Below are 17,560 nucleotides of genomic sequence, written 5' to 3'. Positions count from 1 at the left end.
CGGCCACTGCACTCCAGGCTGGGTGACAGAGTGAGACTCCAACTCAAAAAAAAAAAAAAGCATGCTAAATAATAAATGGACTCTCACCTATTGAGGAGAGAGACCTCCCAATCCCACTATCTCTTATCTTTCTTTCTCATTCCCTCCCCCCACCTCAGGCCCTGCTCTGTGGAGGCTGGACCTTCATAGGAGGAGGCAGACAGGGCTGAGGTTCTGGGAAGGTGAGGCCCAGCAGGTGGAAATCAGGGATGGGGCAGGGGCCAGGCCAGGCTCTCCAGGACTGGAGGCCCAGGACAGGGATTCAGGCCCTGGGGAGGTCAGGCAGGGCTTCCTGGAAGAGAGAGCAGAGGGCCTGCATCCTGGCATGGAGGTTGGGGTGGGGTAGGTGGCTGAGGGGTCCCCAGGTGGAGCTGTGGCCTTACCCAAAGTGCCCAGGCCCCCATCTCTCTCTGTGTTTGGGGCCCCCAGCTGAGCCTGGCCTCTGATCTTTTCCTCAGCCCTACTTTGAAGGGAACATTCAGGTCCCTCTAGGATTCTAGGAGTGTCTGCCCCTGCTAGCCAGTTGCCTTGACCAAAGGCAAGAAAGTGGGGAGGGAAGGTGTGTCAGTTGGGGTGACCCTGCCCTGGATCATCACACACAGGATGCCCACAGTACCCCCTGCTGGCAGGGAACAAGGTCCTGAGATCCCACGTTGTCAAGAATGCTGACTTGGGCCAGACCCCAAAGCACTAACAATGCACTTGAGATCCCTATCCTTGCCATTGATCTCTGTGTCTGACTCGAGGTCCCTAACATGTGTAACCCCCAGTGCGGGGCTGAGGCGTCTGAGGCTTGGTGGTGGAAATGACTTGTTGCCATCGAGCTCCTGTCTAGAGAATCATAAAGGCTCTCACCCAGCCCCGCTGCTGTGTGTTCTTGAGGTGAGGAGTCCCTACCTCCCAAGGAGGAGAGGAGGTAGTGATTTAATGCTTACAGCACAAGGCCTGGTGGAGAGGCTGCTCAGTAAATGCTATTCCTAGTGTGTTGTTCCCTCCTCCAAGTCCGAGGGGACAGATAATTATTCCCATTCTACAGATGAGGAAACTGAGACTTAGCAGTGGTGATAAATTTGCCCCAGGCCACACATCTCAGTAGATCTCGACAGTAGTAGAGCCAGGCTTGAATCCAGCTCTGCCAGATTCCAAAGTAAATGTTCTCCGCTACCTCAGACTTGGCAGGGGCGTGAGGGTGGGGGTGGGATAGAAAAAGGGCTGAGGTCATGGGGTGGGTCTGGGAAAATGGGGTGGTGGGCAGACAGTGAGGAGTGTGGTCAGGAGGCCCTGGCAGGGCAGCCAGTGAGAGGGGTGGTCTTTCGGTCCCGGGATGCTGCTGGAGCAGGAGTGGGGACAGGCTGCCCGAGACAGGGGCGGGCTGGTGGGTGGGTCCAGGCAGGTTGGGAGGCAGAGCCTTGGCTTGACAGAGTTACTAGGGCATCCCAGCATGAGTGGTACAGCCTGGGCAGGGCGCAGGGTCGGAAGAGGTACCAGGCACAAGGTCCTGGAGGTGGTGTGCAAGTTTCAGGCTGGCCCTTGCTGGGTGTGAGGAGGCCGATGAAGGCTGATCGACTGAGCTGACCTGGGCGAGGCCTCAGTGGGGCACACCTGTGGTACCTCACAGCATTCTGAGGGAAGGACTGGCTGTACCCTATTTTACAGGTGCAGAAACTGAGGTCTAGACGGGGTTAGTTATGTGCAGAACGTCCACAGCCCCTGAGTGGAGGATGCAAACTGGTGTTTCCTTATTAAGGATGCTTCTTGGAAGAACTTGTGTCAGGAGTAAAAGCCGCCATCCGTGTGGCGTGCTTAGGGACTGGGGGCATTCTGTCATTCCCACTGTCAGGAGGAGGAGGAGGATTATCCTGGGCTTGAGCGGAAGACCGGAGGCCAGGTGAGAGGAGGTGTTTGGGTCCATTGCAGGGTCTGTCATTTTGCTGCGTGTCAGTTAGGCCCCAAGTTACAAGTCCCAGGGGAGTGCACCAGCTGCAAGAAGGGGCGGGGGGCTGGCATGGCAGCCCTGCCCTCCCAGTGGGTGTCAGCAACCCAGGGTGAGGGCAAGAACAGGCTGGTGATGACCAGCCATCAGACTTGTGGTTGGAGACAACTTGGGAGGCGTGACTGAAAGAAGTTCGGCGCCAGTAATGACTCCTCACCCGTTTAAGGCCAAGAGATTTATTAAAGCGGTGGTTACAAGGGAAAAAGGGAAAGGGTCTGTGGAGAGAGAGAGAGGAAGTGGGAGAGAGGTAGGGAGAGAGCTGCAGAGAGGGAGAGAGCAACAGAGAGAAAGAGAAAGAGAGACCGAGAGAGCGCAAAGAGTTTTTAGATATGACAACACAAAAGAAAAATAAATTGGATTTATCCAGATAAAAAAATGCTTGCATTTCAAAAGACACCATTAAGAAAATGAAAAGAAGCCGAGCTCGGTGGCTCAGCCTGTAATCCCCTGCTTTGGGAGGCTGAGGTGAGTGAATTGACTGAGCCCGCGGATTCGAGACCCACCTGGGCAACTTGGCGAGACCTCATCTTCACAATAAATCAAAAATGAGCCGGGCATGGTAGCGTGTGCCTGTAGTTCCGGCTACATGGAAGGCTGAGGCGGAAGGATCGCGGAAGCCCAGCAGGTCGAGGCTGCAGTGGCCAGGAGTGGCCACTGCACTCCAGTCTGGGTGACAGAGTGAGACTCCAACTCAAAAAAAAAAACTCCAATAAACCTGAAAAGAATATTATATCTGATAAAGGACTTGTATTCAGAATATATAACAAACTCTTACAACTCAATGATAAGAAGAAACACAACCCAATTAAAAAACGGGCAATCTCCTAGAATAGAAGGGCTAAAGAAAAAAGAGCAATAGATTTCAATAGATAAATCATCAAGAAGATATACGAATGGCTAATGAGCACATGAAAAAATGCTCAGTGTCATTAGATATTAGGAAAGTGCAAATTAAAACAACCAGATACTATATGACTACTATAATAAATATAATTACAAAGGCAGATAACAACGACTGGTAAAGCTGTGGAGAAACTGGAATAATCCTGTGCTGCTGAGAGAATGGAAAATGGGGTGGCCACTTTAGAAAAGTTTGGTAGTTACTTAAAAAGCCGTTCCACTTCTAAGCATCTATCTACCCAAGACAAATGAAAGCACATGTTCACACAAAGACCTGTACGTGAATGTTCACAGCAGCTTTATTCATAACAGCTGAGAAGTCGAAACAATGTCTATCAACTGATGGATGAACAAGTGATGAATGGTACATCCATGTAATGGAAAACTATTTGCAATAAAAAGAAGTGAAGCACTGATACATGTTACACTATGAATAAAACTTATGGACATTATGCCAAGTGAAAGAAGCCAGATACAAAAGACCAACATTATGTAATTTCATTTATATGAACTATCCATGAAAATTATTAATGTCATTCATATAAAAAATGTAGGAAAAGTAAGTATATAGAGACAGAAGCAGATCAGTACTTGTATGGGCCTGGGGGTGGGAACAGGGTAGTGACTACAAACAGGCATGAAGATCTCTTGGGGTGATGGAAATGTTCTAAAATTCAGCACAAATGATGGCTGCTCAGTTCTGTGGATTTACTAAAAAGCACTAAATTGCACAAAACAAGTGAACTTTATGGTATGTAAATCACACCACTAAGTAAATCACTAACAAAAGAAGATTTTACTCATAAACATAGATGCAAAACTCTTAAGCAAAATATCAGTAACGCAATTTCAGAATGTATAACAAAGGTAATGAAGGTGTAAATGCAATCATAGTGTTATAATTGCACTATACATAATACATAATGAAGCATAATTATAATATTTATGTGAGGTGGTATAATATTAACTCTAGGTAGACGATGATAGGTTAAGGATCAATACTATAATCCCTTGAGCAACCACTAAAAATATCCAAAGCTATATAGCCAGTAAGTCAATAGAGGACATAGAATGCAATGCTAAAAACAAAATAAAACAAAAACCTGATTAAAATAGAAGAACACAGGAAAATTCTAGCTGGCTTTTTGTAGAAATTGTCAAGCGTATGCTAAAATTTATATAAAAATGGAAGGGAACCAGAATAAGTGCAATTATTTTGTAAAAGAACAACAAAGTTGGAGGACTTAACCTAATTTCAAGACTTTAGAGTTACAATAATCAAGACAGTGTGATATAGGCATAAGGACAAACAGATCAATGAAACATAATAGACATTCTATAAAGATACCACAATATATGGTTAACAGATTTTCAACAAGGGCACCAAAGTAATTCAGTGTGGGAATGAGTAGTCTCTTCAGCAAATGGTGCTGAATTGGACATAAGTACACAAGAGAAAAAGAGGACCAGGTGCAGTGGCTCACAGCTCTGTAATCCTAGTGCTTTGGAAGGCTGAGGCCACAGTATCTCTTGAGGCCAGGAGTTCAAGTCTAGCCTGAGTAACACAATGAGACCCTGTTTCTACAAAAAAAAAAAAAAAAATCAGGTGAGGGAGCATGTGCCTGTAGTCCCAGATACTTGGGAGGCTGAGGCAGTAAGATAATTTGAGCCCAGTAGTTTGAGGATGAAATGAACTAGGATCATGCCACTGCAGTCCAGACTGGGCAACAGAGCAACATCCTGTCTCAAAAAAATAAAAAAGAATCTGAACCTCTTCCTCACAAAATATGCAAAAATTAAGTCAAGTTAGATCATAAACCTAAACAAAGAAGCTATAATTATAAAGTTTAGAGAATGAAACACAGGAGAATATCTTCATGATCTTGAGATTAATAAATATTTCTATGTTTAGTACTAACTATAAAATAAAAGATAACAAATTTCGCCGGGCTCGGTGGCTCAGCCTGTAATCCCGCGCTTTGGGAGGCTGAGGTGAGTGGATTGCCTGAGCCCGCGGGTTCGAGACCCGCCTGGGCAGCGAGACCTCATCTCTACAATAAGTCAAAAAAAAATTAGCCAGGTGTAGTAGCGTGTGCCTGTAGTTCCAGCTCCTTGGAAGGCTGAGGCAGAAGGATCTCTGGAGCCCAGCAGGTCGAGGCTGAGGTGACTGGGAGCAGCCACTGCACTCCAGTCTGGGCGACAGAGACAGACTCCAACTCAAAAAAAAAAAAAACGATAACAAATTGGACTTAACCAAAAGTAGAAATTTCTGATCTTCGAAAGACATGTTTGGAAACTGCAAAGTCCAGTCACAGACTGGAAGACAATATTAACAGAACATATCTGGCAAAGGACTTTTATCCAAGACCAAAAAAAAACAAAAACCAAAAAAACTCCTGGAATTCCAGATAAAAAGACAACACAATGAAATAGAGGCAAAAGAACCTGAACAGATCTTTCACTAAAGAAAGTTATGTGAGTGGCCGATGAGCATGTGAAAAGATGCTCAGCATCATTGATGATTAGAGAAATGCAAGTGAAATCACAACAAGGTGCAACTTTGCACCCACTAGAATGACTCAGATGAAAGGCCAGGAAATACCAAAAGTTGGTAGGATGTAGAACAGAATGCCCAGATATTGCTGTGGAGTGTAGAATATAACCATTTTGGAAAACAGGCATATTCTTATAAAACCCAAATTCCATCCCTAGGCATTTACCTAAGAGGAATACAAGCACATTTTCACAAAAAGAGACTTGAACAAGAATGTTTAGCCAGGTGTGGTAGTTCACATTTATAATCCCAGTACTTTGGGAGGCCAAGGCAGGAGGATTGCTTGAGAGCAAGAGTTGGAGACCAGCCTTGGGAACACAGCAAGACTTCATCTCTACAAAAAAATAATTAGCTGGGCATGGTAGGTACGTGTCTATAGTCCCAGTTATTCAGGAGACTGAGGCAGGAGGATCACTTGAGCCCTGAAGTCAGAGGCTGCAGTGAGCCATGATCTCTAACCTGGGACAGAGTGAGACCCTGACTCAAAAAGAAAAAAGACTGTTTATAGAGGCTTTATTCATGAAACTCCAAAACTTGAGTCAATCTAAATGTTCACGAACAAGTGAATGGACAAATAAACTTATAATTATATAATGAAATACTGACAGAAATAAAAAGAAACAAAATATTAATCTACGCTACAACACAGACAAATCTCTGAAACACTATGCTGAGCAAAAGAAGCCAAAGAAAGAGTATTATATGTATCATTTCATTTATATATGACATTGTAGAACAAGCAAATCAAATCTATGGTGACATGTATCACAACAATTGCCCGGGGCCGGGGGTGGGCAGGAAGGGCTGACTGAAAATGTCCATGATAACTTTCTAGGGTGATGGAAATCTCTACCTGTGGTATTTAAACTCATTTGTCAAAACTCTTCGAACTGTACACTTTATTTATTTGTTGTTCTTTTAGAGTCAGGGTCTCATTCTGTCGCCCAGGCTGGAGTGTAGTGGCACAATCACAGCTCACCATAGCTTTGATCACCTGGGCTCAGGTGATCCTTCTGCCTCAGCCTCCTGAGTAGCTGGGACTACAAGTGCATGACACTATGTCTGGCTAATTAAAAAAAATTTTTTTTGTAGAGATGAGGTTTCACTATGTTGCCAAGGCTGGTCTCAAACTCCTGGCCTCAAGCAATCCTCCCACCTTAGCCTCCCAAAATGTTGGGATTACAAGCATGAGCCAGTGTGCCCAGTGAAGCAGTACACTTTAAAACTGTGCATTTTATTGTTTGCAAACAATAAGAAACAATAAAGTCACCATTAAAAGAATAAAAAGTCAAAGCACAAACCTGGAGAAGATACTTATAACACATACATCTGGCAAAAGATTGTCACCCAGAACAAATAATGTACAAGTGGATAAAAAATATAGCCAAATGGAATAATGCATAAAGCATATGAATAGATATTCTACAGAATCTATTTATTTCAAGGAAAAGTAAATGTCTGTATTCATATGAAGATGCTCAACACTCATTTGTAATCAGGAAAAAGCAAATTAAGCCCATATGAAACACCATTTCATATCCACAAGATTGGCAAACATTAAAAGGCTGGGCAATCAGCAAGTACTAGTGAGAATGTGGAGTGACGGGAATTATACCATGCTGATGAGAGTGTAATTTGGAATAATCACTTTTGCTTTGAATTTCTCTTCTACTCCTAGTTATATAATTTAGAGAAAGTCTTGCACTGTGACCAGGAAATATACACGGGAATGTTTATAACAAAACTATTGTACTAGCAAAGAAAGATACTACCTAAATGTCTACCTGTACCACATAACTTGTGGTATGATCACATAGTAGAATATACACAGAAATGAAAATGAACTGCAGTTACATGTACCCACTGAAAGAGTCCATTTATATGAAATTGTAAAAGTATGCTGTTTAGGGTTTCATATGCAGGAGAAGAACTGGAAAAGAAAGCAAAGAGATGATTAACACAAGAGTCAGAACCATGGTTATTCCTAGGGTGAATGGATTAGGGAAGAGCAAACAGGGACTTTCTAAGATGTTGACAATTTTCTATACTTAAGTTAGGTAGTGAGCTTATGAGTATTCATTTACTTTTTATTTTATTGTATTATTTTTATTTTTTGAGTTAGAGTCTCACTCTGTCACCCAGGTTGGAGTGCAGTGGCATGCTCATGGTCACCGCAGCCTCAATCTGCTGGGCTCAGGTGATCCTTCTGCCTCAGCCTTCCAAGTAGCTGGAACTACAGGTGAGCGCCACCATGCCCGGCTGATTTTTTTATTTATTGTAAAGACGAGGTCTTGCCAAGTTGCCCAGGTCTTGAACCCCTGGGCTTGAACCCCTGGGCTCAGGCAATCCTCTCGCCTCCACCTCCCAGAGTGCTGGGATTACATGTCTGGCTACTTCTTCTTTAAACTATACACATATTTTGTGTACTTTTTGTATATGTATTTCATAATATAAAAAATAAGTAGAACATTATGCTAATTGAAAGAAACCAGTCACTAAGGATCGTGTATACAATATGTCCAGAATAGGCAAAGCTATAGGCACAGAAAGTAGATCAGTGGTTACCAAGTCTGGGAAGTGGGAGAGAAATGGGAAGCAGGGCTGCTAATAGGCTTAGAGCTTCTTTCTGGGGTGAGGAAAATGTTCTAAAATTGATCGTAGTGATGGTTGCACAGTTCTGTGAAAAACTACTGAACTGTACACTTTAAAAGGTGAGTTCTATGGTATGTGAATTGCACCTCAATAAAGCTTTAATTAAAAAATAGGTAGAGGTCAGGGTCGGTGGCTCAGCCTGTAATCCCAGCACTTTGGGAGGCCGAAGCAAGAGGATTGCCTGAGACTGCGTGTTCGAGACCAGTCTGGGCAACTTGGCGAGACCTTGTCTCTACAATAAATAAAAAAATTAGCCGGGCATGGTATTGCGAGACTGTAGTTCCGGCTACTTGGAAGACTGAGGCAGAAGGATCGCCAGAGCTCAGCAGGTCAATGCTGGGGTGGCCGTGAGTGTGCCACTGCAATCCAGCCACGGTGACAGAGTGAGACTCTAACTCAAGAAAAAAAAAAAAAAAAAATAGGTAGAGAAGCAGGATGCACAGAAAGCCTCTTAATGGGTGAAGAGATGATGAAGCTGACAAAGAAGAAATGAGACAGTATTACTCTGCAGCAGGGGTTCTCCAACTTTGCACCCAAATCACCAGGAAGGCTTGGAAAAACACTGATTTTGAGGCCTCATTCTCAGATTATCTGATTCTGCAGGTCTAGAATCTGCAGATCTACAGAATTCTGTAGTCTGTGATTCTATTGCCTGTGTAGTCAAGAAATTGCATTCCTAACAAGTTCCCAGGCGATGCTGATGCAACTGGCCCAGGGCTGCAACCACTACTCTATAGCGCCTACCATAGGTGTCCAATAAATATACATTGGATGACTGAATGGATGGATGGTTGAATGGGTGGGTGGTTGTTGGGGTGAGTGGATGAGTGGGAGCTGAATGGCTGACTGGACAGATAAATGGATGGATAAAGGGTGGATGGATGGGTAGTGAATAGTAGTTGGATACAGGGATGAACTTTTGGGTGGAGGATGTATGTGGATGGGAGGTGGTTCAGAGTAGAAGATGGGACTGAGGAAGTTGTAGTGTGGAAAGAAGTGTAGAGGACTTGGGTTAGTTACCTACTAGCTATGAGGTTTGGCAAGTGACTTCACTTCCCTGAACCTCTTTTTTCTCATGTGTAAAATATGGGTAAATAATGCCTATGAATCTTCCATGAGTTAATATTCTTGGGAGAGCCTAGCACAAAGCCTGGCATGCAGTGGCTGCTCTCTCCACTCTTCGCCTGAATCTGACTATTACCATCATATATCACTGGGCTGTATTGTGTGCTTGAGACCAGAGGCTTGTAGTTCAGGTCCATTTTGTTTCCATAGTGGCCGATGCTGACCTCGAACTGGATCAGGTTTTTAAAGTTGGGCATCATAGTACAGGAGAGGAAGATGACACACAACCCATACTTCAGACGGTTCTGGTGCCTCTGGAAAACAAACCCCCACATCCCTAGTACATAAGCCAAGGGACGAACAAAGTTATATGGACGGGCAGAGAGACAAGGATGAGGTGCTCTGTTTCTTTCAAAAGTCATCTTTGCTTCTTTCAGGGTGAGCCAGACCATCACTGAAAAGTCCCTCTCAAAACCCTGAGAAGGCCAGGCGTAGTGGCTCAAGCCTGTAATCCTAGCAATTTGGGAGGCTGAGGCGAGAGGACTGCCTGAGCCCGGGGGTTTGAGAACAGCCTGGGCAACTTGGTGAGACCTCGTCTCTATAATATATCAAAAAATTAGCCAGGCATGGTAGCCCGTACCTGTAGTTCCAGCTACTTGGAAGGTTGAGGCGGAAGGATCACCTAAGCCCAGCAGGTTGATGCTGGAGTGGCTGTGAGTGTGCCACTGCACTCCAGCCTGGGACGGAGTGAGGCTCTGACTCAAAAACAAACAAACAAACAAACAAACAAATCCTGCAGAGGCTCCCTTTCCCTCGCACCTGGCTGATCAAGGGCAGTTCCTCCCAGGACTTCCACCACCTGGTGCCCTTCACCCAGTCAACCTTGGTTCCTTTCCTTCCTGAAATTGGGCAAGAGGGGTCTCCTCCCTGGTCAGGCTAGGACTATGAGTTGGACCACCCCATCCCTGCTCCAAGTTGCAGTGCTTCTCTCTTTTTGCCTAAACCCCTTCCTTCAGAAGAGACAGTGTGGGCAGGGGTGTAAAGCTGGACTCTCTCTTTCATACATCTGGTTCTTCTCAAGCTCTCCTCTTTCTCTGGGAAAGTCTGACTTTTCTACTTCTCCCAGCTGCCCACTGTCTCCCAGCTTCATCTGTTCCCACTGTGTGGTCAGACACTCTGTTCATCAGCCCCTCTCTTGTTTCTGTGGCCAACCTCAACCCCATTCTTGCTTTCCCCTAGTATGTTCACCAGCTCAGGCCTCCCCTATTTAAAAAACAACCCCCCTTCTCCCATCTGAGTCCCTATTTAGCTGCTGCCTGACTTCATCTCCTTCCACTCTTTTTAAACTTTTTTTTATTTTTACTTTTTAGAGGCAGAGTTTCACTATGTTGCCTAGACTGGTCTCAAACTCCTGGATTCAAGCAATTCTCCTGCCTCAGCTTCCTGAGCTTGACTTCTTTCCACTTTCCAGACAAGTTTCTTAGAAGCCTTGCCTCCATGCACTGTCCCCTACTTCTCCCTCCCGTCTATAGCAGTCCAGTTTCTCTCCTGATCCAAGGCTACTAGCATCTTCCTAATAGTCAGCAGACATCTCTGAGTCCTCATCCTTTCTCTCTACCACATTCAAGATTGCTGGTCACTTCTTTCTGCAACTCTTTTCCTTGGAATATCCCTCTGCAAACTCCTCCACCTGTTCCTGTACTATGGCAGGCTCCTGTTAGGCTCCTTCCTTTCACTGCACCTACTCTCCTTGGGCAGTTTCATCCACCGCCGCGGGTTCAAATCCTTGTACAATGATGACACCCCGTGACTAGCAGCCTCCAGAGTTGGTTTATGTGAATGTTTCACAGCACACGTCCGAGCTGGGATTCATCATCTCCCCCAGACCTGCTCCTCTTTTAGAGAGCCCATCTTGGTGCATGCCATCCCTGACCACCTTGTCACCCAAAGCAGGAAATGGGTTTCAGCTAGGGGAGTTGGCCTCACTTCTTAGGCCCTTGTTGGTCACTGGCTTTGATCGTTGTTTCCAGAGGGTCTCTGAAGTCTTCCCCCTCCTCTCCAACTTTCCTCCAGTTAGACAGTATCTCAGTTTCTCTTGTCTAAGTGACCTCAACTTACTCTGGTCTATTGCTAATACTGTTCTTCCTGCCCCTTCCTGCCTCAGTGACTTCAGGAAGAAATCCAAATCCCTTAGATTGTTTTGCAAACCCCAGAGAAACTGAGTCATGAATGAACATTTCTCCTTAACTATATTAGGCATTTGTTTCTTTCTTTTTTTTTTTTTTTTTGAGTTGGAGTCTCACTCTGTCACCCAGGCTGGAGTGCAGTGGCACGCTGATGGCCACCACGGCCTCGATCTGCTGGGCTCAGGTGATCCTTCTACATCAGCCTTCCAAGTAGCCAGAACTACAGGCACGCACTACCACGCCCAGCTAATTTTTTAATCTATTGAGATGAGGTCTGCCAAGTCGTCCAAGCTGTTCTCGAATCCGTGGGTTCAGGCAATCCCTTCACCTTGGCCTCCCAAAGTGCTGGGATTACAGGTTTGAGCCACTGCGCCTGGCCTAGGCATTTCATAAACTGAAACTTTACCTTGTCTTTATTGGGTCCTCTGTCCATCTGGGATTAGGCACAGTAGGGGCTGAGTAAGTACTCAAGCAGATTGATCAAGCATCCTTACACACCCAACAGTCTGTGGCTAGGACCTCTTGCAGGGTCAGAAACTAGGGCCTATATTAGATATGGGACAGGAAGAGGGGCTATTTTTCCGGTGCTACCTGTTTCTCGTGGTTACCTCCATCCTGGTCACTTCATGGGACAGAGCCATTATCCTAGAGCCCTGTTGGGACTTGATTTGGGTGATTAACTCCAGGAAGACTCGGCCTCGATAAGCTAAACCGTCCTTCACAGAGTCAGGAATACACTAAGGAGACAGAGAGAAAAGGGATGGGAGGGGTGGAGGGAAGGAGTCAAATTCGCCCGGAATCAAAAACAAGGACAAGGTTGTCAGGTCACCGCCTGCCTGAAGCTGGCTCCAACCACAATCCCAGGGAAAAATTCCATTTACTCCAGACACCACACCAGGAAACCTCTGGACGTCGGCCCTCTTCGCTCCACCACTCCTGCTCGTGCATTGTTCTTATCACCCCCTGGAAAAATCCCTCTCCCATAATGCTTTGGGCTGGGCAGGGCCTGTGATAACCACTGAGTTTGCGCTCCCAGCCTGGCCAATCAGGGTATGCTCCGCCTCCTTAGCCACAGTGATTGGTCCAAGGGGAGAGCACATGACCTAAGCAGGCCAATTAGAATACAATTCTTGGCGTTTCTTCCCTGAGTAGGTTTTGCAGGGTTTCCAGCCTGTAAGCCAGACTGGGGTAGGAGGAAATATGAGGCATGAAGGAGGAATGGAGCATGAAGAGCAGGAAGAGGCAGCAAGTCTCCTGATGGCATCAAAGGTTCGGTGCCTACAGCTCTGCCCCACTCAGCAGTCTTCCCAACCTCATTTCGTTTTTTCAGTTAAGCCAATTCGAGTCAGATGTCTGGTGTTTGTCATCAGTCTTGAAGAACCCCGTGTGTTTGCACATTTACCTGTGCCGTGTCCTTGGTCCTGCATGTCCTTTTCACCTGCTGAAAATCTTACCCGTGGTTTCATCTCAAAGTCCCTTCTTCAGGAAATGCCTAGAGCATTCCACCTGTTCCTTTCTCATGCCCAGCGCATGCCCCACGTACGCATTGCTATTCGTGTACAGGCTTCTTTACCACTGGTGAGCGGAAACCAGGGCCAAAGCCTCTTGAGCATTTCCCAGGCCCCAGAGCTTTATAATTGGCCAGTTTTATCTCTCTATTGACCCCTAGAGCTGACACGAGAAACTTACAGCGCCTTCTTCCGAAATCCTGAAAGGGGCCTTTTTACCACCGTGCAGAGTCAGGAAGCTGGGCCCGAAGCAGGGCAAGAAGCCAGAGTACACTCCTGGAAGGACAGAAGGTGAGAAGGGGGGTGAGGGGGACAGGGATGCAGGTAGGAGAGGCCCGGGAGGTGGGGCCCGGGGCTTTGCTTGCCTTCGATCTCTTCTCCAGTTGACGAGATTTGGTTGAGGGACAGGCTGGCGGTCCCGATCTCATCCCGGCAATCCCTCCTGGAGCTGGAGAGAAACTCTGCAGGATGAGCCCTTTGCCCAGCTCTTATGTTCTCCTTCCCTGCATGTGCTTCAGCCACCACCCAGTTGCTCACCAGTCCAAGACTCTGAACTTGATGTAGCTGGAGAGGCAAGGCAGCTGTGAAGGGAAGGAGAGAGGAGCAGTGGGTGTATATTCCGATGGTCTGGACCTCCTGGAGATTTTAAAAGCAGTTGGGGAGTACTGGGTCTCCAAGGCCTGGCTCAGTTACCAATGAACCATTTAACCAAAGACAAAGCTGGATTTACCACACAGCTTATGGAACTTTGGCTTTGGGGACTCCCATTTCCTTGCAAGTTCCTAGGAGGGGCCTGGGGCTTGTCACATGATCATTTTGTATTCGCCTTCTTAAAATGGCCCCCAAATTGCATAAGCTTTGGGGCCCTTAAAATCCCACTGTCCTGACAGCTGGGAAGCCAAGAGAAACTGTGGAAAAGGCTTTAGAAAAGCAATAAGAAAGAAGAAAATTGCTCAGGTTAAGGAAGGGCATTGGAAGGGGAGAGATGGGCACCATAAGGCATCCAGGTCTTTCAAAGTTATGAAGCCTCCAAATTCAGATTTATGGCTGAACCATCTTTTTATCCATCTTGCTAATAATTCTCCTCCCCTTTCCTAATTCCTTTTCTGGTGCACAGTCTCCCCTCCTGCCTGGGGCCCTTGGGTTGGCCACTGGCACAGACCCATTTTCAGCAGTGCCCTGGGCTCTGCTCCCTCATGAACACCTGGCCTTAGTCACTACCATCTGTGTGGTCATTCTGCCTCATCAGAGTAAGGTTCACATCTGACTATTGCATTCCCAAAGGGCTACTGGCAATCAGGCCTCCATCCAAATGACCCCACCCAGGAGACTGTGTTCTGGGGGAAATGTGTGAGGGTCCAGGGGGTGTTTGGACATCTTCAAATGTTAGAAGGCTTCTCTCAAAGATGAGAACTTGATAGATGATGAACAAAAAGAGGAATTCCTAAGGCTTTGAGAATCCACAGAGCATCTGAGGATCCTGGCCGAGCCCTCATCACAGCTAAGGATAGGTGGGAGAGAGTCTGGCAGGATGAGGCATGGACTAGGCCTCCTTTAAAATGTCTTCCTACTTTAAAAGCCTATAAAATCATCCCAGGAGGTGGGGATTATGAGGGATGGTTGAAAATGATGGCTTACCAGGAAGCAGATTGGAGAAGCTTCTAGAAGCAGTAAGGAGTGGAGTTCATGGGAGCTAATTTCATATTTCACAACATAAAGTATAAGAAAGCGAAATGCTCTCTGGGTAGCCAGATGGATGTACACAAACTTTGACACACTTGCACACAGGAGAGAGTGCAAGTTGTATCTCAGAACTGTTTGCTCTTATTTACATACAGCTCTTTAAAGGCTGACATACAGTCAAAAGGCCATTAAGGCTCCATTAGGACTTCAAGAGAACTCTCATTGACAAGAGCTGACAAGTGACTGAGAGGGACTGAAAAGCTATAAAAATCAGACTATAGGATCCCACAAAGAAGAGCGTCTTGGAGCCATTTAGTGTAGCACAAATCGCCCTGTACTACATATAGCACACTATAATAACTAATGCCTTTAAGCCATCAACAAAGAGCTATACTTATATTCAGGGCACTTGGCTTAGAAAATAAGAAAATATGTAATATGATTTAGAATGAGTTTTTAAAGTGATTTGCTTTTTAATGTGAGTGAAAGGACACACTTAAGTTCTTTGGAAAATTCAGTTATATGGCCCATCCATTGCTTAATACTGGGCAAAATTGAACCTATTATACAATCTAGTCATTTTGATTCTACATATTTTCCCAAGAGAAATGAAAGCATATGTTCATACTAAGATTTGGATAAATGTTTACAGCTTCATTTTAACAGCTCAAAACTGAAAACAATATAAATGCCCATCAAAAAAGGAAATAATAAACATGCAATGGACTATTACTCAGCAATAAAAAGGAGAGAACTGATACACATAACATTTTGGAAGAATCTCAGGATAATTATGCTGAGTGAAGGAAGCCAGACAAAAAAGAGTACACATTACATGGTTCCATTTATGTGAAACTCTAGGAAACACTAGGGAAATGCAAGCTAATCTATAGTAACAAAAGGCAGATCAGTGGTCACCTGAGGATGGAAAAGGGTGGGATAGGAATGAGAGGGAGGGATTGCCAAGTGACATGAGGCAACTTTTTGAGGTGATTGATGTGATGGATATATTATCTTGATTGTGATGATGTTTTCCTGAGTGTGTACATATTGTAAAATGTATCAGATTGTACATTTTAAATATTTGCAGTTCACTGTATGCCGATGATTCCTCCAACAAAGCTGTAAACAGTAGTTTACCATAATATGTCCTTGGCTGCCTCATACTCCCTATTATGCAGGGCTCCCCTCCCATGCTTCTTGGCTCCCACCTTTCATCCACACCTCCACCCATGCACCCAAACTTTTTTTCAGCTTGAGGGCAGTGAGGGAAGGGCAGGCGTGACAGAGCAGCCATACCTGAATCCGGAAGGTCAGGATCTGGTTCCATATGGGATTGTCGGTTTGGGTCTGCATGTGCGTCTTGAGCTAGGAATGGCCCAAAGCAGTGTCAGTACCCGCCTGCTCTCCCTCCTTCTTTCACTGGCCTCACCTTCCAGCCCTTCCCATCCAGGTCAGAGGTGATTGGGCTAATCTCTGGTCTAAAGACACTTGACAGTTTCTCAGTGGCTACTTCAGTCCTTCGTGTATTTATCTCAAAGTGTTTGCCAGATCCAGATTCCTAGTTATTTTTATTTAAATCAACTTTAAATGTAGATAAATTCTAAGATCACAAACATAGCTGATGATGGCAGTGAACCCTATTTAAAACCACCAGTTGGCTGGGCGAGGTGGCTCCCAGCACTTTGGGAGGTTGAGGCGGGAGAATCATGTGAGCCCAGGAGTTCAAGACCAGACTGGGCAATATGGTGAGACCTCATCTCTACAAAAAATGCAAAATTAGCCAGATGTGGTGGCATGAGCCTGTAGTCCCAGTTACTTGGGAGGCTGAGGGTGAGAGCCCAAGAGGTCAAGGATGTGGTAAGCAGTGATGGTGGCACTGTACTCCAGCCTGGGCAACAGAGCGAGACCCTGTCTAAAAAACAAACAAACAAACAAAAACGACACAAAATAATCAATTGACTTAATTTTTAAACCTAGCCTTATTCTAAGCAATGATATGTGTTGAAATAAAGTGTTAATTGATCTTGCTAAACTTTTTAAGGTACACTAAGATAAACACAGAAATGTGGCAATTTTGGGAAAATGTGTGTTGCCACCCAAGAACATCTCACCAAGCTCCAGGGTTACCCAGACTACTCACTAGGAAATAAATACTCAGTGTGGTGGTTTAAAACATATCCATAAATTCTTTGGTACCCCTCCCATCAAAAGGTGGACACATTACTTCCTTTCCCTACCAGTGGGCTGGATTTAATGACTTGTTTGTAGCAGGTAGAATATGGTAGAAATGAAGATTTGTGAATTATGAAACAAAGCCTTTAACCCTGTATTCCCCAAATTTGAACACAGGACCCTTTTTTTGCACATAACACCTGTCAACACACTGGAAAACGCTACTCTGTATTCATAGAGATTCATGGAATGTCAGTAACCCTCTGGCCCAGAACTGTCTATTTACAGGTGAAGAGACTGAGACCTAGAGGAGATGATGATAGTTCCAATGTCTGTTGGCATGTTGTTTCATTCTCTCATTCTTTACTTCCATGTATATTTGGTTTTTAGTGAGCATCCTCTCTGTGCAAGGCACTGGGCACAGCTCTGGCAGCAGAGGGGAGCCTGATATGGTCTCTACCTCCGGAGGTCCATGTTTGGGGGCTCACCCTGCTGTTAGTGGGTGACTAGGAAACAATTACTGGGGTCCTGCCCACCCACTCACTCCCTTCCCGCACACTACTTTTTCTAGGCGCCATTTTCTCTAGGGCTCAGATCCTTTCTACTCTTACCTTTTCTCCAATCAGTTCCACCTCCAACACAGGATTCACTAACTGGTCTCTCTCTACAAATAAGAGGTTAAAAGGCTTCTATTTTTTCAGGAGGAGGAAATGGAAGGTGACAGAACAACTTAAAACCCGGCCCCATAATTTTTTTTTTTTTTTTGAGTTGGAGTCTCACTCTGTCGCCCAGACTGGAGTGCTGT

At 45.3% G+C, this 17,560-nt stretch overlaps 1 protein-coding gene across 1 annotated transcript in view; it reads right to left on the bottom strand.

The window, feature by feature from the left end:
* Positions 1–17,560, bottom strand: part of LOC103264330 (fer-1-like protein 5) — a 23,272-nt gene that overhangs the window by 953 nt on the left and 4,759 nt on the right. Inside the window, exons 5-11 of the mRNA XM_008061979.2 lie at positions 17,367–17,419; positions 15,880–15,948; positions 13,435–13,478; positions 13,263–13,345; positions 13,079–13,173; positions 11,998–12,126; positions 9,340–9,517 (exon numbers count right to left, since the gene is read on the bottom strand). Coding sequence (XP_008060170.2) covers positions 9,340–9,517; positions 11,998–12,126; positions 13,079–13,173; positions 13,263–13,345; positions 13,435–13,478; positions 15,880–15,948; positions 17,367–17,419 — 651 coding nt within the window. The remainder of the gene's footprint in view (positions 1–9,339; positions 9,518–11,997; positions 12,127–13,078; positions 13,174–13,262; positions 13,346–13,434; positions 13,479–15,879; positions 15,949–17,366; positions 17,420–17,560) is intronic.

Source organism: Carlito syrichta, unplaced genomic scaffold, assembly GCF_000164805.1.
Source record: "Carlito syrichta isolate Samal-C Ts95f unplaced genomic scaffold, Tarsius_syrichta-2.0.1 Scaffold305647, whole genome shotgun sequence".
Classification (NCBI taxonomy): Eukaryota; Metazoa; Chordata; class Mammalia; order Primates; family Tarsiidae; genus Carlito; species Carlito syrichta.
The sequence above is the reverse complement of the archived record's forward strand: the minus strand, read 5'-3'. Positions and strand labels throughout refer to the sequence as shown.